We start from the raw sequence: 24,696 nt of genomic DNA on the forward strand, positions 1-24,696 counted from the left end.
AGGGGTAGTCAAAAGTTCTTCTGATTACTCTGACTATCCTGTTTGCCTTGGCAGCAGTCCCTGCGACAATATGATCTCCAAGATCCTCCTCAACCTCGCTTTCTGTCAGAAGTATGGGACACAGTTCCTTTCAGCTTTGTTTTTAGCATTCATGTGGTAGATCATGGTCTCTGAATTCTTGTTGCCTAGTTTCATTACATGGCATTTCTCTGGATGGAACTTCAGGAGCCATTCCATGAGCCAGTGTTCTAGTCTTTTCAGAATCCTTCCCAAGGCAGTTATTACACCTTCTTCATCACTCCCCATGAAGCCTGTGTCATCAGCAAAAACATGGACTGAGCCATGAACAATGTCTGCAGATCATTGATTTAGAGTACAAATAACACAGGCTCAAAAACATTCCCCTGGAGTATTCAACTTGTCACCTTGAACTGCTGTGATGGGAGCAATAGCCGAATGGTTACAGCATTGGACTTAAAATCTGAGGGTCCCAGGTTTGAACCTTGGTAACAGCGCCTGGCGGGTATAGGGCGGAGATTTTTCTGATCTCCCAGGTCAACATATGTGCAGACCTGCTAGTGCCTGAACCCCTTTCATGTATGTACGCAAGCAGATCAAATATGCATGTTAACGATCCTGTAATCCAAGTCAGCCTTTGGTGGGTGATGGAAACAAGAATATAACCAGCATGCACACCCCCAAAAACAAGAGTATGGCTGCCTACTCGGTGGGGGTAAAAACGGTCTTACACATAAAAGCCCACTCGCATACATATGAGTGAACGTGGGAGTTGCAGTCCAGAAACGCAGAAGAAGAAGAAGAAGAAATGCCATAACTGAGCTCCACTGACAATGTTCTGCGGTTTCTGAGGGAGTTCTGGATTCAGTGTGCTGGCAAAATACTTCTTCTGTGATCCCTTGTGCTTCTGTTTTAAGGTCTCTGATGAGGGACACTATCAAATGCCTTTTGAAAGTCCAAGGTTTCAGTTTCATTAATTACTTGTACCAAGATTATTTACATCTTTTACGCAAAGATTATATATATATATATATATATTAGTTGGCAGACTTTCACCATGCATGGTGAAAAAGAAACAACACTAAGGAGGGTACGATAAAAAAAAATGACAAAGGATATCTTTGTCTTGTCAATGTAAAAAAGTAAGATGTGCTTTCTGAGCGCGTGCGCGCGTGTGTGTGTGTGCGCGCGCGCATATGTGTGGCTGGATATTACACATTGTGTGTTGAGTGTGCTGTTCTGCGTCATGAATACAGTCTTGAAACTAAGACATTCAACGTATCATGTAACACGTCTGTATGTCAGTGTGTATGTGTCAGAGTGTGTTGGTTGATTGTTCAGTTTCGTGAAGAATGACAATTAATATTCTAATATAGACCTGACCCAGAACCAAATATCTGTCCTGACAGTCGTTTCATTAGAAACAGAGTGAGATGCAGCAGGAGTTGCAGACGTCAAGTCGTGAATGTCATCATGCGGTCGAGAAAAGCTTTCAATAACACATAATTTCGTTTGTCCATTACCTGTGGTTGCAGTGTGCTGTGAGTAAACGCAGATGCCATGTTTTTTCCGACGGTCAGTCTCTGCTTTCGGATAAAGGTGAAGAAGAAATTGTGTAAAAAACTGTTTTACGTAAACCTCCGGACCGACATTCGGGTCGACGACTTCCCCTCAGGCCGAGTCGCCGCTCTGTAGTCTGCTCTGATTTGTCAGGTCCACTATCAATTATCCAATCGAATCGCAGTTTTCTGCACAGAGAACAGAAAAAGATAACTCTGAATGCCTCGTTTGGAGAGTTACAGTTTCATGATTCCTTGACGAAGCCAGTGAACCGAGAGACAACCCGACGAAACTGTCTCTGTCGAAGGTGACACTCGGTAGTTTTGTCATTTGTAGCAGAAGCAATAGACTGCATATTTTCTCCCCAGAAAACAGCACATTGCGCTTTGTCTGCTAATGGGAAGAGTTGTTTGATTGGCTGAGAGCAGCTGCAAAAGGGCACACCCCGTTTGGTTCCCCATCTGACCCAGTGACCCCAGTGACCCAGTTGTTTTCATGCTTGGTATTTTTTTAATTTTTAATTTTAATTTGTTATTTATAACTTGACCTTGTACATAACCATAGTCAATGCGCATTTTCAGTTTTTATGGAGTTTTGCCACAATGTTTTGTTTGTTGCAGCTCGCACTTCAATCTTCAAATCTTCAGATTGGAAGGTCAGCCGTCATTACTGACTATTAATGACATGTGTGCGCAGAGGCGTAAAAAAACAAGCAAACAAACAAAAAAACAACAACAACAACATAGTCATAACCTAAGTAGACCTATCTTCCTACCGGAGGGGGTGACAATGAGAAAGAACATGTATACATATTCCCTCCCACCATCACTCGCAACGTCCCTCCGGAGGGGGGTGGGGGGGTGGGGGGACTAAACTGTGATCTTGTTCAGCTCCCTCTTGAAAGCTACCAAGGAGGGAGCCTCTGCTGCTGTTGCAGGCAGCGAGTTCCAGACGGGGATGGTTGATGGGAAAAAACTATTTATAAGGGTCAGAGGAGGAGCTAAGATGGACAAATTTGTGTCGATGATTTGAAGGTGATGTGGTCAAATTCTGGATACCCAAAAGCGTTCCTCTCCTTACACTGTTCTGTGTTGGTCTTCACTGCAGATAAACTTAAAAACTTGTGTCCTTTCAGTCCTAACGTGTTACGCTTAACACTTATAACCTTTCCTGTCAGTCAGGTATAAGCTGGTCTCTTTGAGCAGAAGGTGTACTTCACTTAGGTTTTAATAATACCTCAAAACCTTTTTGCTGGGAAACACACACACACACACACACACACACACACACACACACACACACACACACACACACAATGAATATTTGATTAAATGCTCTGATGCAGGTTTGTACTGAAGAGTACAATAGCTGAATGGTTAAACTTAAAGTGTTGGACTTTCAGTCTGGTGCTTCAAATCTCGGAAATGATGCCTGGTGGGTAAAGGGTGGAGATTTATCTGATCTCCCATGTCAACATACGTGCAGACCTGCTAGTGCCTGAACCCCCTTCGTGTGTATGCACATGCACAAACTCAGTTATGCACATTTAAGATCCTGTAATCCATGTCAGCGTTCTTTTGGTTATTAAAACAAGAACAGCATGCACACCCCGGAAAATGGAGTATGGCTGCATACATGATGGGGTAAATAAACAAACTGGTCGTACATGTAAATAAAGCATGTTTTGGCCTGGCTGCATCAACGGGAAGGGGTGCTTCACTTCAGGCACAAATTTATAGCAGCTGCTCAGCCAATAGCTTCCGGACTTCACATTGTGACTGAAATGTAATTTTGACACAAAATGTTGAAGTCTTAAGACAAAGGATGTAATAGTATACTTGAAACTTTAAATACAAAAACAAAAATAGTAAATTTAATGTCAGCTTCTGTCGGTGTTGAAGGTTGTAGGCTATCTACTTGATTGTCTACACTTTTTGCTAATTTCATCTCTTTCACTTTCCCATGAATTATCGAAAGAATTATAAGACAAATCATCATTATCTAGGTTGAATTCACTGCAAGAGCCTATCATAATTTCATTGAGCTCGTAACTGTGCAGTAAGCCTTTGACGTTTTACCATATCGATGCGGTAAACTGGATAAAAAACAAACAAACCGCTATTTGTTCGATTTTTGGAGCGAAACTTTGTGTGCCAGTGAGGAAGGAAGTTAAGTTGGAGTTACTTCCCTTACATAGCAGTTTAGTGCATAATAATAAGCTGAAGAACTGGTTTAGATAAACGGGTTTCTTCACCCGCCTGTCACAGTGTCAGGCGGGCTCAGGTGGAGAATGGTGATCAGCGGAGTATGCCTCTCAGGCCGGCGCAGGGTTGAATAAGTTAATGTATTATTTATCATTATGTATATTTATTTATTTATTTATTTATTTTCTGTCACATCTTCTATATATTCATTTTTTTGTTGTTACTATTTTATTATTTTGCTGTCCCATCTTTTGCACAATCATTAGTGGTATTATACCCATGACTCTCATTCCTATTCCCCTATATGGAACACAGCCACACCTGGGTTCATGTTTCAGTCTCAGCATCTGCAGTCCACAGAGAACTATCAATGTTTAGGTCGCCAGGAGGCGAAACACCAGACTAGACCTGTCACTGCTGCCGAGTCATTTCACTGGTATTCAGTTGCGCCTGGTTTAGTGTATACTAAGGACACCACCCACTAATGACATCCTCCTGATGACAATAAAAATTGCTCAGTCACAGAACCAAACTCAATTGCTCAGTCACAGAGCCAGACTCAGTGAGCGTTCTCCCTCCCCTCCCACCCCCCCTCCCATCCCCCTCACCCCACCTCCCAAGTGAGACTGCCATTAATTTCCTGCAGTGACAGTCCCCCATGAATCTGCCAATACCAAAAAGTTTGACATGACTCACCCCAGCTTAATCAGTTAATGAATTAACAAATTAGTTGTATGAACTTAGTTTTAGGCCAAGCTGGTTGAACACACTCACTAAAGCTTTCAACAGTTCGCCATGGTTACAGACATAAACAGGGTATGTGTTAAAATAAATATATGTGTTGAAGTTTGAATCAGATGTGTAAAATTTGTTTTGTTTTTCTTACACTTTTACAGATTCCAACATGGCTTCTCTTCAGTTTTTGACACGAAGTGGCAGATTCTGTGCCATGATCTGCAGAAAACACCAGTTAAGTATGTGAATTTCATTTTGCTCTTACCTGTAGCTATTCCTCTGCCAATGCCTTTTTTTGACTCACTTGTGTGTGTGTGTCCATGGTAAACTTTAACATTGCCATTTTCTCTGCAAATACTTTGTCAGTTGACACCAGATTTGGCATAAAAATAGGAAAAATTCAGTTCTTTCCAGTCATCTTGTTTAAAACAATATTGCACCTCTGGGATGGGCACAGAAAATAAGAAAAGAAGCCAGATTATATGCAAACTGAATTTACTGTTATGTTTATATTTTTTTTATTCCCTAAACTTGGCACTTTGATCAGATATTTTGACACAACAACAAGAGCAGTCATTTTTATCATTTTTTGTTCAAACAGGAACTTCTTTTGCTAAGCATGGAAGTTATATTTCTGGTACATGTCTTTGCTGCAAATAGTAAAAAAGGGAAATTAATCTGTAATTAATGCTAGGGGGGGTAATTTGCTTTAAACTGATCTTTCTTATCATTTAAGCATTACATTTTGAAATTATACTCAATGCATAAAAAGCTTGTGTGTTTTACTCTTAGTGTACAGGGCTTTCACTATGTTCATTCGCCCAAGTGGTCTTTTTCGGAAAATACTAAAATCAATGCTACGAGTGGACTTTATAGATCTATTGGCTGAGCCCTGAAGGTCATGGGCAAAAATCAATTGCGTACACATATTTATACATATTCAAAGCGCGTGCTCATATTCCATGCGAACGCGAAGGACGCCATTTTGTTTCAAGTTGTTGACCTGCCTGTTCAATCCTATATTCAATCGACAAAACATGATAACATGTGATGGAAAGTTGGAGAAGAAGGCCTTGCCTCTCATGTGTTTATTTATTTTAGCTATATATTTATTCAGGTGGGTATGCTGAGTGATGGCCTTATGGAAGGCCTCCCATTCATTCATTCGGTCATTCATTCATTCATCCATTTATAAATACATTGATTCATTCATTCATCCATTTATAAATACATTGATTCATTCATTCATCCATTTATAAATACATTGATTCATTCATTCATCTATTTATAAATACATTGATTCATTCATTCATCCATTTATAAATACATTGATTCATTCGTTCATCCATTTATAAATACATTGATTCCTTCATTTATCCATTTATAAATACATTGATTCATTCGTTCATCCATTTATAAATACATTGATTCATTCATTCATCCATTTATAAATACATTGATTCATTCGTTCATCCATACATGCATTCATTCATTCCTACATGTTTTCATTCATTCATTGACTCATTTGTTAACTGTAAGTTTGTTTAAGACCGAGCTAAAAATTAAACAGGTGCTAAGATGTCTTCGCAAAAAAAAAAAAAAAAAAAAAAAAAAAAGATAAAAAAGATATAGATAGTTAGCTGGGAGTAGGACAAGAATGAAAGTTGAAAGGAAAAAGATAGAGATAGATAGATAGAGAGAGAGAGAGAGAGAGAGAGAGAGAGAGAGAGAGAGAGAGAGGTTTTGATAGTCGTGGACAGATGTCAGCCCTGGCACCATCCACCTCAAGGAGCTCTGCTCCTGATTATCTTTCTGCCTTTACTCCCACTCTCATACCATAAGCTTTTCTCCTGTCTTTATTTTTTTTGATGATGCTTAACCCTTCAATGCCAAGACTTTTATTCTCAGTGACAGCTATTTGTCAAGGGATGTTTTGGCCACAAAGGGTAATAATTAAAAACAACAACACAGTTCTGTCATGCAAACTACTAAAAGAAAATTGATATAACTTATACTTTTCTAAAAGGAAAAATGAACACATTATTCAGTTATGACAGTGTCACATGAATTTAATGATAAGAAAGTTCTTACGATAATGCGATTGGAAATTTCTGTCCTGGGGCAGTTGCTTTTTTGCACACCGGGAGACAGAAATTTCCATCCTGGGGCACTCAAGGGGCTGATGATGATGGTGTATTGTATATATGTACATGTGTGTGTGGTTGCATCCACACATAAATGTTTGTGCTGATGGTGATATGTGTGTGTGAATGTGTGTGTTTAGGTGTGTCCAGGGATGCCAACTGTTACAGTTTCGCTGTATTTTGTTACGCTCGATCACATTTTGTTCTGGCGTTACACCAACGTCAAAATTGTTCCGACAAGTTCATTTTTGACTCTACAGCATGGTCACATGCTTTCTTGCCGTATCATTACGCAGACGCTCTAGACCTGTCAATCACGAGGCCAGGGTAGTCACTACTAACCTTGGTCTCATGTGATGATGTTCAGCTAATCGCATGCGTGTTTACATTGTTTGTATGCCCTGTAGATGAAACATACCTTTGCTGATGTGGCTTGGAGTCTGAGTGTTCCTACCAAATTTCCTGATTGTTCCTACAAACACTTGACAGGGGTTGGCATCTGTGTGTGTCCATGCTTGAATGTTTGTGATGATGTCAAATTGACCAGCACATTTTCTTTCCTTTTTCTGATGATAGTCTCGGCAGGGGTCAGCCACAGGCACTCAAGCAGTGGCTCCACCGTCGGCTTCGTGGGTCTGGGGAACATGGGAGGTCACATGGCTCGTAACCTTGTGAAGAAAGGCCATTCTGTTGTCGTCTACGATGTGGTGCCTGAATATGTTGCAGCTTTGAAAGCAGATGGTTCGTGCTGTCTCTCCCTCTCCATCTCTTTTTTTGTCTGCTCGCACGTGTGCATGTGTTTGTGTGTGTGTATGCGCATGCGTGCGTGTGTGTGTGTTCCCTAGAATTTGGGTCATGTATCTTGTTTTCTGTGATATTTTGATGTATTTTCTGTGATGTTTTGATGTGACGGATGATGATGGTGGTGGTAGATGCTCCTATGTTATTGTTTTTTCGGTTTATGACTAATTTACAAGGCTGTACTCTCCTAATATAAGCTGGTGTCAACCAGGCTAACAAAACATACAGAAACCTGCAGTGCAGGTCAGGGAATTTTAACAACACTCCCAAAAGATATATTTTTCACAAAAAAAGTACACAAAAAAGCAGCAGCAGAAGGAACATATAAACAAAACATTCGAACTAAATTTTCAATTCCAAATACTTTGTCTGCTTCAAGCAAACAGATAATTTTCTAAATAACAATCAAATCAAAACAAAAAATGAATGAGTATCTGACACACTCTTCCTTGATCACCACGCACACATCAGTTATCATGTGAAAAGAAAACATTCATGTTAGAAAATATAATATTTTAACTCACTTGCTGCCATTGTCCGCGTATGCGGATATCGTCGGACAAAGCGTTGGATGCCAATGTCCGCATATGTGGATTTAGATTTTGAAAAGTCGCACTGTTGGATTGACGTGTTGGATACGAAACTCAAAAGCAGAACTGATTCTTAAGTTATCTCCAGCCAACTTTTCGTTCACACACACTGCATGTGTGCAGTGACACGTTCGTTAGCAGACGACAACGAAGCATACCCTCGGTCAGCTCTGCAAGTTGTTTGACAAGATGGCGTCGCGTCGAAGTGTTCGACATGGTAGGAGAGGTCAAATGCAACACAGCGTTGAAGCTACTTTGGAAATGATCCAAACTGAAGGCTCTGATGTTGAAGGAGATAATGTTGATTCGTTGGACGGTGATTTTGAACCATATCCCGATGAACTAGAAATGGATTCGGCCGCTGAAGAGGGTGTTTACAGTGGAGAGGAATGCGAGTCCTCACCATGTGCCAGCTGACCGACACTGTCAACGAAATCACTGAGGAAACGGAAGACTTTGCTGGTGTTTTTACAAGTGATTGGACTGAAAATGGTGAGTGTGTATGTATTTATATATATATATATATATGTGTGTGTGTGTGTGTGTGTGTGTGTGTGAGTGTGAAAGAAAACAATGTCACATGCTCAGGTGTACAACTGTGTGTGTGTATGTGTGTGTGTGTGTGAGTGATTGCATGCATATGTTTACTTATTTTCTGTTTTACAATAACATGGAGTTCATTTGTAGAACAAGGTGCTATAGAAATGACAGTAATAGTACTAATACTGATGATACTGTCATTATTGTTTGTGATATTGTAAAAAAAAAAAAAAAAAATCAAAAAAAAATCTAAGGTGGTTTTCTTTGACTACATGTAAAAAACTTACCACATTATGCTTCCATTCACATGAATATTTAGAATAAACAAGGGAATAAGCAAACAAATAATTTAAACAACAATAAGAAGAAAGAGTCAGACCTGCATGATCATTTGTGTGTGTGTATGGTTGCAGGTCATGTTGCTGTGCTGAAGTGGCAGGACAAAAAACCAGTTCATGTGCTGACAAAAGTCATGCTGCCAACTACAGTATAGACCGGATGTATAAAACACCGGATGTATGAAAGTCTGCATGTATGAAAGGGGCAGGCAGGGTCCCGGCAGAAGCTACTCTTTGTTATTACTTAGCATTTTCCGGTTGTATGAAAATCGGATGTATAAAAGTCCGGTTGTATGAAAGCAAATCTCTGGTCCCGAGCAGCACAAATGCGCTGTTGCAAGACCGGTTGTAAGAAAACGAAACCGAAAGTAGACCAAATTCACCAAAGTGTGGTAAATTCCCCGTAAAATTATTTCCCCTTCCATAGCGACTCGATCTTGCAAAATGGCGGACCCGCACCGCAAAGCGAAAGGTACAGACAAACGCAGAGTGTTGACATTGTCTGAGCGCCTTAAAATCATAAAGGCAGTAGAGGACAGTCCATTCAAATCCCGAACACAGATGGCCATTAATTTAGGTGTCCCCCTGCCAACGCTGTCAAATATCATGAAAGACAAGAACAAATATCTTGCTCAGGCAAGAAGCGGCAATATTGTGACGACGAGCAAGCGGGCACGGAGCTCTCAGCTGGCGTCTGTGGACAAAGCGTTGCTGGACTGGTTTACGTCATGCAGGTGGGCTATTCTTATTTTTTCTTTGTGAATTTTTATTTGTTGATTGATTTGAAACTGTATGTTCATACTGTCCGCGCTCTAAAAGTGGGTATCAGTGTCTCACAGTGTGTGTATGTGTGTGCACGTGCGTACGTGTGCACGTACGCACACTGACGTGTGCGCGCATGCGTGCGTGATAGTGTGTGTGTGTGTCTGTGTGTGTGTATGTCTGTCTGCCTGTCTATCTTCCTGTCTCGGTGCCCGTGCCCCTGTATTTTTAACCTACACATATATGCCTTGAGCCATCCGCATATGCAATATGACTTCAATGTGCCCAGCAGTTTGCTTGGAAATTGGTAGCAGTACATTGGTAATAAAAAGTTTGCGACCGCATAACGGGGGCAATACAAGTGTGTGTGTGTGTGTGTGTGTGTGTGTATGTGTGTGTGTGTGTGTGTGCGTGCGTGTCAGTGTGTGTGCGTGAGCGCATCAGTGTGTGTGTGTGTGTGTGTGTGTGAGGGGAAGGGGGAGGAAGTGGTGGGGGTGCAGTAGTTGGGTGTGTGTATGGGGTGCGTAGCTATGTGCCCTCGTCTCTGCTCCCAGCACTCAAAAAACGTCTCTATCTGCCCTAAACTCAGTTATATTTTTAAGGTACAGTGTTCTATGTGCACCCATCTCTATGTGCCCCCGTCTCTATGTGCCCCCATCTCTATGTGCCCCCGCCTCTATGTGCCCCCTTCTCTAAATGCCCCCATCTATTTCTGTCAAAGAGTGTTAGAGTATTTTGCATCTATACTGTAGCGCTACAGATGTCATTTTGGTTCATAATAATGTTTATTTATAGCTTGATTGAAATACTATTTATTAGAACGAACAAAACAATTTTTTTGGTAATATTTTGTTGAATAAGAAAAAAAGTAAAACTTTTTAATTTAATCAACATACTGTGATGTTGAGAAAGAAAACAACACCACACACACACACACACACACACACACACAAAGAGAGAGAGAGAGAGAGAGAACTCAAAAAATTTTATTTGCTACGTCAACGGCCCTTACAAAGATTCCACGACCAAAAACATCGTCAAAAGCGCAAAAGGGTTGTGGAGGGAACACACACAATACAGTCGTGCCACACACACACACACACACACACACACACACACGCGCGCGCGCACACACACACGCACGGAGGGAGGGGGGGGGGGGAGTGCACGGCACATGCAAAGCAGAACAGTTCCCACAAACAGTTGCTCTTTCTACCGGTTGTCCTGACTGTGTGTATGTAAGTACATGTACTTTTCCACTTGTTATTCACAAACCTTTTCTTCTTACTAGGATATGTATGAAAACATTTAAACATAAAAAAAAGTAAATACAAAAATAACATGAAAAAAAACTACTTTTATCAAGTAAAAGACGCGTGGCCGGATGTATGAAAGTCGATCCTCAATATTTTCATACATCCGGTTATCCGCTTGTAGTAAAGACCGGATGTATGGAAGACAAAAAGTGGGTCCCGACGACTTTCTTACATCCGGTCTCGACTGTACCATGGTCAGTGTGACAACACGACACCGTCCTGAAAGACAGAAGCCAGCTGCAGTACAAGACTACATCACCAACATGGCTGGAGTGGATATGAGTGACCAGCTACTGCAAGTGCAAGGTCTGTGAAGACCTGTTCAAGCGCCACAACACACCAAGACACCAAACTGCCAACTGGTGTCCAAAATGTGGAGTTCCACTGTGTGTGAAGCTGTGCCCAGGACTTAACATCACCTGCCATGAGCTTTTTCACTCCAGACAAGACTATTGTCAGTGATAATACATCAGGTTTTTGTGTACAGTGAACTCCTTTTTTATGTAGAGACAATATTTTTTTTGTGTGCGTGAATTTCAACTTTCTCCACCATCTGTTCATACTTCATTGCATGTACTAGGTCTTCAGTTCCTCAACTAGTGTTAGGATGTGATGTGGAACATTTGTAAGCTGTTCAAAGACACTTGGTATACATTTCTGATGGGTGTAAAAATGCTACAAAATACACAAAAAATGGATACTGTGATCAACAACAAGATGGTGAGTAAATAATTTAATTTTTTGCACAAATATGGAACAACATTCACTGAATACACATGCTAAATTTCAATTGTCTGGGTGTTTATTTGTTTTTTGAGAATTTTTTTCCTATCCTATACAAACCCTTGGATTCGCAAGGGCAAAAACTCTTGGCATGGGGTGAGTTAAGATACAAGTGAAATAATAAAGGAAAGACGGGTACATCTTTCCCTGAGTGCTATGTATATTTTATCATCATACAATGGGAACATATTCATTTAGATAATCTGTGACGCTTAAGTTTGCTAGCTCAGAAATAAATGTATAGATCTTTGAGACTATGATCAAAAGGTCAAATTCTTTCTCTTTTAGAATTAGAGGGTAATAAGTCCTTGCTTTTCACACTGGGACTAACAAGTTTTCCATGTCTTATTTCATTTTATGAGGGGAAATACATGCTGCTTAAGTGATATAGTCCACTACAGTACAATCATAACTGGTACATTTTCCTACCCCCTCATAGGTCCCAAAATGACCATTAAAAATGATAGTACTGCTGGGTTTCACTAAGGTCTAGAAACCGATATCCATAGTCATTTGGTCGGCGACTGTCTAGTGAATATCTAGGTTTAGGAACAATGTTATGATCTTAAAGAATGAGAATTGTGTTCAATTGACAAAATAAAATCAACTGGATCTATTGCAATATTGATAATACATTTTGTGTTTGTGTGTGTATCTATCTATATATATACATGCGTTGAAATCAGTGTGTAACAACAACACACTGCAGTCCTCAAAGCTGTTTCCAAGGCCAGCGAGGGCAGATTCACTGTCACCTGATAAATTAATACTGCTATAACGAGAACCATCTGGTGGAATGAAAGCAGCATCTGCAGTGATGGGCTTGTCAAATGCAGTGACTTGTTTATATGTCGCATGCCACAAGACACATTTGTCTTTGCTAGGTAACACACACACACACGCGCGCGTGTGCACGCGCGCACACACACACAGTCACACACACACACACACACACACACACACACACACACACACATTTATCTTTGCTAGGTAACACTCACACACACACGTACACACACACACACCATATACACACACAACATATATACACAGTACATGCCCCCCGCCTCACCCCCCACTCCCCACCCCCACCCCCGCACACCCCACCCCCACACAGATTTTCGTCTAAAATCACAAATGTGGATGGATGTTAAGCAAAAGAACGAACGAACATACACATTGAGCACAAAGATTTGTTATTGTGAGTATGTGATTGTGTGTGTTTTTATTGTTGTTGGGTTTTATTTGTTTTTTTTCTTTTACATGTGTCCATTGAGTTATGAAAAAGACCTGTCTCTACCGTTAGGTGCTGCTGTGGCAAAGTCTCCCCAAGAGGTGGCAAGCCAGACTTCGCTGATCGTTACCATGCTGCCTGCCAGTCAGCAGGTCACCGAGGTCTACACAGGGTCGTCAGGAATCCTGGGGTAGGTACATACACAGAGATAGCATTTGTTATGATTTCGCCATAGTTTGTCAAGGTTCGTAGGGTCCTTTCAAGTCCTTTTAAGTCCTTAGGAATTGGATTTTGGTCAAAAGGCATTTTAAGTGCTTTGATTCAGCAAGTTGGTCCTTTTAACTCATCAGGAGGTCCTTTTAATTTTTGAAAGGTACTGTTAAGTCCTGTTTTATGAAGAGAAAGAGACTTGAGAACGAAACTGAAACACCTTCGACACCAAAACCGCAAGTTGCAAAGCGTGTTGAAAGATGCCGACGCGATCGTCTGAAACTCAGTACTTACTGTAGGAGGATACAGCCTATAGGCCTAGGCCCTAACAGTAGTGCGCTTTCTGCTCGGTGGCAGACGCGAAGCGTGGTACAGTGGCTGTGAGTCACGCCTGCTGCTGCTGCTTTGCTTAGGCCTAGCCTACAGTGACGTGAATTGCAAAGACTAAATACGACAGTCAAATGGGATTAGCTGTTCTTCCGTTTATGAGAGGTAAGTGTCTGCTGTTCTGCATGTCAAATAGATTGGGGTGTACTGTAAAGTCATGTCGGCAAAGGTCCTTTTAAACTGATTTGAGGTCCTTATAAAGTCCTTTAAAGGTCCTTTTTTGGCTTCATGCCCACCACCTGGGAACCCTGGTTTGTTATGCTCGATCGCAGTTTGTTCCCACGTTATGCCAACATCAAAGTTTGTTCTGATGAGTTCTTTTTCGACTACATAACATGGTCACATGCTTTCGTGTCGTAACATTACTCAGACGCTCTAGACCTATTGATCACAAGGACAGCAGTCACTACTAACCTTGGTCTCATGTGATGATGCTCAGCTAATCACATGTATGTTTACATTGAAACAGCATTGAGTGGACCAATCAGCTTAATCGTTTGCCTGAACAAGAGAGAATGTGGCTAAATCAAGCACTTGTATGCGTTGTTGATAAAATGTTGATCGATGATGATGATGATGATGATGATGATGACGACCATAATGATGATGCACAGGTCAATGCAAAAGGGCAGCCTGTTGAACGACCGGAGCAGCATCTGTTGATTGATAATGATGATGATGATGATAACGATGACGATGATGACACAGGTCAGTGTAGAAGGGCAGCCTACTGATTAACAGTGACACCATCAACCCCTCTGTTGATTGATAATGATGATGATGACGATAAGAATAACAATGATGACACAGGTCAGTACAGAAGGGCAGCCTGCTTATCGACAGCAGCACCATCGACCCCTCTGTTGATTGATAATGATGATGATGACGATAATGATAACGATGATGACACAGGTCAGTGCAGAAGTTCAGCCTGCTGATTAACAGTGACACCATCAACCCCTCTGTTGATTGATAATGATGATGACGACGATAATGATAACAATGATGACACAGGTCAGTGCAGAAGTTCAGCCTGCTGATTAACAGTGACACCGTCAACCCCTCTGTTGATTGATAATGATGATGACGACGTTAATGATAACAATGATGACACAGGTCAATGCAGAAGTTCAGCCTGCTGATTAACAGTGACACCGTCAACCCCTCTGTTGATTGATAATGATGATGACGACGTTAATGATAACGATGATGCCACAGGTCAGTACAGAAGGGCAGCCTGCTTATCGACAGCAGCACCATCGACCCCTCTGTGTCGCAGGAGATGGCGCAGAAGGCCAGTGAAAAGGGCGCCACCTTTGTCGACGCCCCTGTTTCTGGAGGTGGGTGGTTCACTTCCTGTGTGGAGTAAGGAACAAGGGGAGGATTGAGATAGAACTGGTGTAGAAGGCAGTGATAGTGTGGTCTGATTTGTGAGTGTGCCAAGTCTTGTTGTTTTCCTGTGTATCTTTTTTCTTCTTCGTTTCATATTGTTGTAAAATGTTCCCACGTCTGTGTACTTGAGTGTGTGCGTGACTGAAAACTGATTGAATGACGCAGGAAACAAGTGATGAGTACCCAATAACAGCTGTCAGTCGGCTCTACCCAGGTTAGCAGCCTGTTATATAAATGACTGTGTTTGTTAAACGCTTAGAGCTTGGTCTCTGACTGAGGATAGACGCTATATAAATAATCATATTATCATTGTCATCAAAATGTTATGACGATGAAAGTTCACGACAGTCAGTTTTGTTCAGTCTAGAACTGAAGTTTCTTTTGAGTTTGTCAGTTGTAATGTGAGTGCGCCTTTTACATGACTGTGTATTATTCTGGGATTTTTCTTGGCTAAAGAAAAACAAACAAACAAAAAAGCAGGGCGTTATCATGGTATACAGACTTCCATATTAGTATTTTGTTGACTTGGAATATTTTTTGTATGTTTTCTTTATTTTACTTTGAGTTGGTTAAGCGGTCCTTGTACCCTTGCTGCAAGCATTTCAGTTTTCCAGTCCTACATTTTTCCTTTTGTTACAAGGAGGTTTTAAAGTGGACATCGTGATCCACATATGCTGCACCATCTGTTTAGAAATAAAGAAATAAAGACTGCTTTATATGAAATAAAATAATATATTATAAAAATCAGGTACTCTCGCCCAGTGGAATCACAAATGTATTTAAGGTTGCCTTGGTTGAATGGATTATTAGAGTATTGGGCGTCTGTTCTTGATGTTTGGAATGACAATTTAAGTTCTTTCAGGTTCTGTGGGATCAATATATTTTTTGTTCAGCCCTGACATGACCTTGTGTGGTCAGCTAGTCATTTGGATGAGATGATAAACAGGTCTTGTGTGCAGCATGCACTTAGCGTACGTTGAAGAACCCACGGCAATTAAAGAGTTGTCCCCGGCAAAATTCTTTAGAAAAATTCACTCAGATAGAAAAACAAATAAAATTGCAGTAAGAAAAAAAAAAGAAAAAAAAAAAAGGTTGGTGCTCTCAGTGATACAGTACTTCTGCCACTTTCCTCCGGAGTAAAATAGACTGTGGCCGTCATCTCCAGGTGTGAACGCTGCTCGTGACGGGGCATTGACCTTCATGGTGGGGGCGCCAGACCAGGTGTTTGAACAGGTGAAGTCGGTGCTGGACAAGATGGGCAAGAACGTGGTGCACTGTGGTGCAGTGGGTACTGGCCAGGTGAGGTCTGGGGTTTGATGCTGGGAAATTTTGTGTGTCTGTGTGTGTGTGGTGTGTATGTGTGTGTGTGTGTGTGAGTGTGTGTATGTGTGGTGTGTGCGTGTGTACATGTGTGTGTATGTGTGTGTGTGAGTGTGGATGTGCTCAGGTTCTCTTGCTTCCTAGGCAGACGCGTTACCTCTAGGCCATCACTCCATTTATTGATGTTGCATGTTTTGCTGTGGGCCATTAATTGATGTTATGTGTTACTCTGTGGAGTTGATTGAGTGATGTCACTGTGGGGATTGATTGATGTTACATGCTTGGTTTTGTAGAGTTGATTGAGTGATGTGACTTGTCTTACTGTGTGCCGTTAATTGTTGTTATATGTTTTGCTGTGTAGAGCTGATTGAGTGATGTGACTTGTCTTACTGTGTGCCGTTAATTGTTGTTATATGTTTTGCTGTGTGGAGTTGATTTAGTCACGTTACATGTTTTGTTGTGGGCGATTAATTGACGTTACATGTTTTGTTGTGGGCGATTAATTGACGTTACATGTTTTGTTGTGGGCCATTAATTGATGTTACATGTTTTGCTGTTGGTCATTTGTTGTTACATGTTTTGCTGTTGGTCATTTGTTGTTACATGTTTTGCTGTGGACCGTTAATTAATGTTATGTGTTTTACTCTGTGGATTTGATTGAGTGATGCTACTCTGGGGATGCTGATTGATATTACGTGTTTTGCTCTGTGGATTTGATTGAGTGATGCTACTCTGGGGATGCTGATTGATATTACGTGTTTTGCTCTGTGGAGTTAATTGAGTGATATTACATGTGTTGCTGCGTGCAGGCTGCCAAGATTTGCAACAACATGCTTCTGGCCATCTCCATGATTGGCACCTCAGAAACCATGAACATGGGAATGAAGTGAGTCGTCTGTGATCATGTCGTTGTGGGTGTTCAGTTGGTGTGTACTGTGGAGAAAATGGAACTGGAATCACTCTGTCTCTCTCTTTCTCGCTTGATTTTTGTCAAATTTACAAATCTGTAATTTTCTAGTTCTGAGATTTTGTGCATAGGTAGCTAACGCATTATGCCTGTCTCTCCTTGACAAGTGAGAGGTGTGTGTGGCAGTTTTCTGCCAGTCTACATTGGTTTCATGTTCAACCGAGCAACATTTAAGGCTGCCATGTATCTGCTAGTGTTGACCTTACGGAGCAAAATGGACAGTGTCATAGGTATGCTTCTCTTTCTGTTATACAATTGTGATGATGATGGTGGTGACGACGATGATGTTGATGACAGTGTTGATGGTGATGTATTTTTTTGTTGTTTTTCCAGTCCCTTGCAAAGGTTGGATCTGGAACCTAAACTAAATGTTGATGATGATAATGATGATGATTATGACAGTGTTGACAGTGATGGTGTTTTGCTGATCACCTTGCCACAGGTTGGGCCTGGACCCCAAGCTGTTGGCCAAGGTGCTGAACATGAGTTCCGGTCGCTGCTGGTCCAGTGAAGTGTACAACCCGGTACCTGGGGTGTTGGAAGGGGTACCCTCCAGCAACAACTACCAGGGTGGTTTCGGCACTGCTCTGATGACCAAGGTAGGTACCCTTCTCTGCTCTGTGTGTGTGTGGTACTTTTTTTCGTTTGTTTTGTTTTTCGTTTATATTTTTTTTGTTGCCTTACTTTTAATTGTTTTCATTTCATTAAACTGGACATGACAACGTGTACGTCTACAACTTGACATCAACAACAGACAGCAAGTTAAAAAAAAACAAAAAGGAAATACAACTGACATTTGCAAAAATTGTCCACATATTACATCAACATTGTTAGTGAAAGAGAGTTCTTCTTCAGATTGTTTGTTGTGTATTCACCACAGATGGTTTTGTACATATATAATACGTTCATTTCAACACACACAAACGCACACTTGCACGCATGGACACACGCATGCGCCTGCACACACACACGCACACGCACACCCCTGTACTCAACTATCAAATGTGATCAAACGAAAGATACTGGACAATAATCAGAAACCTAGTGACTTATTAGATTGCAGTAATTGTCAGAAAACTCTTGCTAAGTACATATTTGAGTGCTTGCATCTAGGACGGTCATTTCTTTGTTCCGTTTGTTCTTTTGTTGAGTCCATTGATTGTTTGGGGTTTTATGATGATAAATGAAATTGAGTTGTCACACAAAAGAGAGGATGTGTGTCTGTGTGGATTTGCATGCATACATGCATGGCTGTTGTGTCTGCAGTCATGTGCATTGTAGTGCGCCTGCACAGGATATCAGTTGTTGCAATGAAAAATGAACGAATAATGAATTCATCACACAACGCACTGAACGCTCATACAACCGTCAAACATATGTTCAGTTTCAGTGTCTTAAGGAGGTGTCACTGTATTGGACAAATCCATGTATGCCACACCACATCATGCTGGGCAGATTCCTGACTGGCAGCATAACCCCACGTGTCATTGTCAGGCCCTGAGTGCATGCATGCATATTTGTGTACCTATCAGAGTGGATTTCTTCTACAGAATTTTGCCCGAGGACGACACCTATATTGCCATGGGTTCTTTTTCAGTGCGCCAAGTTCTTGCTGCACATTGGGACCATGGTTTATTGTCTTATCCAGATGACTTTATGCTCAGTTTGATTTTCCAGTGTGGGAGGACGGGTGACACTGGGGACTGGAACCCAGACTCTCACAGACACTGTATTGGCAGATAAGCATCTTAACTCTTTCACCGCCAGTCTCCACTCCGGAGGGGACGCTCACTCAGTCTGGCTCCGCGACTAAGCCATTATTGTCGTTAGTAGGGGGCTTAGTAGGTGGTGTCCTAAGTATGTTAAAACAGAACAGGCACCACTGAACACCACCGAAGTGACTCAGCAGCAGTGCAGGGTCTCCTCTGGTGTGTGGCCTCCTGGCGACCTAACATCGATGGTTCCCTGTGGACTGCCGATGCTGGAACTGCGATGGACAAACCCGGGTGTGGCCGTGTATGGGGGAATCTAAATGAGCGGCGTGGGAGTAATGCCACTGAAACGGTGCAGATGATGGGGCAGCAAGAAAAAAACAAAACAAAAAAAAAAACCCCTCTTTCACTGCCAAGTTTCTGTGTCCCCAGCGCCAAACATTTTAGAAACGATGCTCTCAGTCACAGGCTTAGGTTCATGTTAAAACAATGCAGTGGACTTGTTCACTTCAGCTGGGTCACGGGGCGAAGGCTAGTCTTTGTTCTGTTGGCAGGGAACTGACTACAGCTGTTGAGCTTTGTTACAATGTGAAAAAAATGGTCTTTATGACTCCTCAATGTCGACAAGAGTCGCCAATGGCGGTGCACTATCTAGTCAACTAAAGTCACCTATGGCAGTGAAAGAGTTAATAACCTTTCTGCCACCTTCCACTTATGGTGGTGAAAGAGTTAACATTCTGCCTCCCTCCTATGACAGTGAAAGAGTTAATAACCATTCTGCCTCCCTCCTGTGACAGTGAAAGAGTTAATAACCATTCTCATCAGCCGTCATGTTAGCCCAGTATAAGCTTTATGCTTGTTGATGCCCATTTGCCTTTGTTTGCACTGTAAGCATGTGTACTGTTGATCAATTAAAGATGATTTAAACCAATAACCATTCTGCCGCCCTCCTCCTATGGTGGCGAAAGAGTTAATACAACCATTCATGCCGCCTTCCCTCCAATGAAAACAGGACCTGGGTCTGGCCCAGAACGCGGCCACGGCCACGAAGAGCCCCACGCCCCTGGGCTCCCTGGCGCATCAGATCTACCGCCTCATGACCAACAGCGGATACGCCGGCAAGGACTTCTCCTCCGCCTTCCACTTCCTCCAGCAGCAACTGGAAGAGCAGGGACAGAAGTGAAACAGATTCGCTTCCATCTCCATGCACCTCCCACCCTCCCCCCCATGCTCAGCTTGACCTTGACCTTGGTGGGAACGGGTCAGGGTCGGGTCGGGTCGGATGATGAGGGCATGTTAAAATAATTAATGGCATCGTATTGTTTTGTGACAATGTGAACATGATATCATGTTATGTTGTTGTTGCGTTTGTTTTGTTGGTGGTGGTTGGTTTTTTTCTCTCTGTCACTTTTGGAATGATATGCTGTGCTTGATGTGAAATCATGATGAGAAAAAAAGAAAAAAAAAAAAAGAAGTTTATGATGATATGCTGTGCTTGATGGAAATCATGTTTTGAAAAAAAGACGGAGAAAATTTGCTATTGATTTGCTGTGGATAAGGCATTGAAAAATATTATATGTAAAAAAAGTTCTAATAAAGTAAACAGAAGGGATGGATGTTGATCAGAAAGAGAGAGGAGGTGAACTTGTAAAAAGATTTGAAAGATGTTGCGCTACGGTTTTCTGGTGTGCAGTGCTTGGAATGGTTGGGCTGACATCATATATATTATATATATATATATATATATATATATATATATATATATATATATATATATATACTTAAAAAAGAGAGAGAGAGAGAGAGAGAGAGAGATCTTCAGAATATACCAATTCATTTACTTGTTAATTAATTTTCAACATCTGTGAAAAAAGGTACAGGATAGATATAGTGTGGGGGGCAAGGTGGGGGGTGGGGATGGGGGGGAACAGGTTAATCTGACAGTGCTTGATGACTTTTTCTTAGTTATTCACACTCACAGTAATTTGCAAGCAACAAGAGGGGGGGGAAAAACCCCAACATAATCAATGACCTGGTAACGATGCACAAATATACTTATTGTTGACAGTTAGATTTGCCTTGTGTTCAGCACATGTTCTGAATGTTTTAACACATTTACGTGGCAGCGTTGTTAAAGAAAACATCTCTTATGTGGTTGAAAATTAAAAATCTAGGAAATGCATTGTGTGTATGTAAAAGAATCAGTGCTTCTGCTTTCTGTTGTTTTGTTTGTGCACAGGACCTGGCTGTTTTTTGTTAATGGAATTACATTCATTTACAGATCGAGTGAAATTTGGTGACTGCAGAAGTCTTTGAATCTGTTTTTAGTCTAGTTTATTGAAGACTACAAAGTGTTTGTGATATATGCCCTTGATGGAGCATTTCAGCATTTTGTGAAATTAACAAACCAGATGAAAGCCGCGTCTATTTTGAAAAAAAAAAGAACAAAAAAACCCTCTCCACCTCAAACTGGGTTTTAAATGTATGCAATGTTTGACTCACCTTTGCTAGTTTTTTCAGACTTTGGGGATTTAGCGATACAGTTCAGGAGAATATTTATGTGTATTTCTGTTTTTCTTTTCTCTTTTCATGGTCGTTTTTGGTTCTTGTTTCTTTTTGTTTGTGTGTATATGTGATTGTTTTTTCATTGTTTGGAGCTTTCTAGAGGGTGTGTGTATATGTGATTGTTTTTTCATTGTTTGGAGCTTTCTAGAGGGTGTGTGTATATGTGATTGTTTTTTCATTGTTTGGAGCTTTCTAGAGGGCGTTGGGATGGGTCCCTTTGTTATGGTTGTGATAATTTTTCTCTCTTTTTTTTTTTTTTTTTTTTTTTAGTTTCATTTGATTTCTTTTTATATTAATTTTCTCAAATATGTAGGAGTTACCCTATTACGATAGCCATTTTCCTTTTCCAAGATTGTCTTCGATATCTGATTCTGGTTTCTTTCTTGTTTTACTTTCCTTAATGACACTTAATTTAAAAAAAACTGCAGTGTTGGCAGAAACAATTAGGCGCACTAACAGGGAAAATTAAAAAAAACCTCCAGACATGCTGTGAGGAAGGGAAGGGGAAGGTGTTGGATTTTGTTGTGTAACAGTTGATTCATTTGTTTGAAAGCTGTTGTTGGTAGGAACGATGAAACTGATGTCTTGCATTTTCCGTGTAGCGTTGTGGAACCTGTTCTGAGCAGGGGAGATGTGACTCTGAAAGGAAGCTCAACATGACTGTCAAAAAAATCATTAAAAAAAAAAAAAAAAAAAAAAAAAAAAAAAAAAAAAGACATTGGATGAATCAGAATACTCTTAATGTTGGATGCAAGTCTGTCTTGTTCATATCACTCTTTGGCCATGGTTTCATGAATCTCAAACATTGATGTTTAAATGAACATCATCCAGGTGCTTTTTTTTTTTTCTGTATTGAGTTCTGGTATTATACTACTGTATTTCTGTATTCAGATTCAGGGTTGTTAAACCATCAGATTATGGACAAGATTTCCTTTTGCTCAACTCCAGGCGAGATGTCTGAGCAAGATGCAGTTTGTTCCTCAGGTTTTTTTTCACTCTTTGTACTTTGAGGTAAAATATGAAATGATACATTACATGTATGGTGTGTAGAGTACTGTAAACTTTGGGGTAAGATGTGGAAGAATTCATGTTTTGTGCACAAGGTACGGTGTAATCAAGTGTGATAGTAGGCAGTAGCGTCTGTGTGTGTGGAATTTCCATTGAGATTTGCAGCATGGGAAAATAAACCGTAACATCTGGTTCATTTAATTTGATTGTGACTGTCATCACAATGTATTGTTTCAAGTAAAATAAAGCATAGTGGTGATAAATTGGATTTGCCCTTGACCATCACACTGGTGTGTGGAAATCAGGTATATTGTACATAGGGGACCAGTGGGAAAAGAAATCAATCTCTTTGTTGGTTTATGTGCCATCATGATCATCGTTGTGACGTTCCATGCCATTCACACTATAAAAGTTTGCATATCAAAGTTCCAGATATACTTGACATTGTGAAAGCAGTCAGAAAATATTGATGACTGTACACACATGTCATCAATGCAGTTTTGAGAACAATGCATGTGTAAAATGAAACAATCAAATCTAAAAGTGAAAAAAAAAAAAAAAAAAAAAAAATCTAAGTCGTTTTGATGAAAGAAAAATACAGCTTAGTATCCTGGAGTGCAGTATATGTGCACAATAATAATGTAAAAGAAAACTTTTTTTTTTTTTTTTTTCCAGACATTCAGATCATGTTCCCTTTCATGTACAGGAAACACACAAGCAACTGGGGGCTGTAATTCTAAGCAGTAAAAGGGAAAAGTAGTTTGGCGTTTGGGTATTCACTCTCTGCTTTTCTTCTTTCTTTGAACACTTTACGCAGAGTGACGGTGCTTCTTTGTTTTTAAATTGATAACTGTCGTCTGAATATACGATACTGAATGCAGCAAGTGCAGTCCTTTGCTTTAGGCTCTCATCATTTTAATTTACATTTTCTTGTTCTGAATTTTACTCTGATGTTTCATATTTTGAACATTCCATCATGATATTAGGTTGATTGCAATGACGCTCATGTCTAAATGCTGTCAGAAAGTTTTTACCCACTGTTAGAGTGCTATACATCAGCAATGGAGTACACCAAAACTTGGAAGAAGAAAAAAAAAGGCATGAAAACAAAATGAAATTAATGTGCACAGTTACTGCTCTTGATATTTTGGAAATACCTGACCAAAACAGCAATATCCTGCTCTTGATATTTTGGAAATACCTGACCAAAACAGCAATATCCTGCTCTTGATATTTTGGAAATACCTGACCAAAACAGCAATATCCTGCTCTTGATATTTTGGAAATACCTGACCAAAACAGCAATATCCTGCTCTTGATATTTTGGAAATACCTGACCAAAACAGCAATATCCTGCTCTTGATATTTTGGAAATACCTGACCAAAACAGCAATATCCTGCTCTTGATATTTTGGAAATACCTGACCAAAACACAGCAATATCAATCAGAGAACAATGGGTAACACACAACAAAATGCCCCAGAAAATGGAGTATGTCTGATATATGGTGAGCAAAAATGGTTGTAATTTAAAAGGCCACTAGTACATATATTCAAGTGAATGTGGGAGTTACAGCCCATGAATGCAGAAGAAGAAGAAAGAGAAGACAACATATAGGCAAACATTTGAAATGGAAAAAGATTTTGGTTGTGACAAAAATGAACTGACAAACATTAAAATTGGGAAAGATTTTGGTTGTCATAACAAACATGTACTCACCTGATGAAACGGGCTGGATGCAGAGCAAAAGAGCCGATTTCGTCCAGCAATATTTGTTTGTGGATGTTGGCTTTCTCCACTTATTCTCCGCTACCTCCTACAGTGAATTAGAGTGGAACAAGAATCTTTAAGACTGTCGCAGCTTGTCTAGTTACCAAAAGATGCCTATTCCACTGCGGTCCCTGGATTTCCTTGGTTCATCTTATGGTGGTATGTTACAGTTTAGAAGTAAGTATTTTTTGACAAAATGCTCTGATTATCCTGTTGCGTGCTTAAAAGACTGTGATGTCTTTGGAGATTACATTGTGTGTTTGCTCAACTGTTTCCCTCTGTTAGTGTTACATATTTTTATGATTTTGTGGTATTATGGTTAAACGAATGTTCCAAAATG

General features: G+C 40.6%; 2 protein-coding genes across 3 annotated transcripts in view; one reads left to right on the top strand and one right to left on the bottom strand.

Annotated features, from left to right (window-relative positions):
- The window catches only part of LOC143290591 (ATP-dependent zinc metalloprotease YME1L-like), a 32,221-nt gene extending 30,534 nt beyond the window's left edge, over nt 1-1,687 (bottom strand). Inside the window, 1 exon segment of the mRNA XM_076600174.1 lies at nt 1,542-1,687. Within this exon segment, the coding sequence (XP_076456289.1) occupies nt 1,542-1,580 (39 nt within the window). The 5' untranslated portion in view covers nt 1,581-1,687.
- A 114-nt stretch (nt 1,688-1,801) lies between these two features.
- On the top strand, nt 1,802-24,696 carry LOC143290593 (3-hydroxyisobutyrate dehydrogenase, mitochondrial-like). Of its 2 annotated transcripts, none has more exons than XM_076600176.1 (9): nt 1,802-1,885; nt 4,679-4,756; nt 7,238-7,402; nt 13,098-13,215; nt 14,841-14,962; nt 16,180-16,313; nt 17,144-17,220; nt 17,744-17,900; nt 20,026-24,696. In XM_076600176.1, the coding sequence occupies exons 2-9, from the start codon at nt 4,687-4,689 to the stop codon at nt 20,194-20,196; spliced, it is 1,014 nt and encodes a 337-aa protein (XP_076456291.1). In that variant the 5' UTR covers nt 1,802-1,885; nt 4,679-4,686; the 3' UTR covers nt 20,197-24,696. The 2 variants fall into 2 exon arrangements, with proteins under 2 accessions (XP_076456291.1, XP_076456290.1); XM_076600175.1 differs by lacking the exon at nt 1,802-1,885 and adding an exon at nt 1,950-2,080.

This window comes from Babylonia areolata, chromosome 15, assembly GCF_041734735.1.
Source record: "Babylonia areolata isolate BAREFJ2019XMU chromosome 15, ASM4173473v1, whole genome shotgun sequence".
Lineage (NCBI taxonomy): Eukaryota > Metazoa > Mollusca > Gastropoda > Neogastropoda > Buccinidae > Babylonia > Babylonia areolata.

Excerpts from the sequence above, each read along its gene's own strand:
- LOC143290593 (XM_076600175.1), top strand. Across the intron at positions 13,216-14,840 it reads GGGTCGTCAGGAATCCTGGG|GTCAGTACAGAAGGGCAGCC; the intron begins GTAGGTACATAC and ends ATGATGCCACAG. Across the intron at positions 17,901-20,025 it reads GCACTGCTCTGATGACCAAG|GACCTGGGTCTGGCCCAGAA; the intron begins GTAGGTACCCTT and ends CAATGAAAACAG.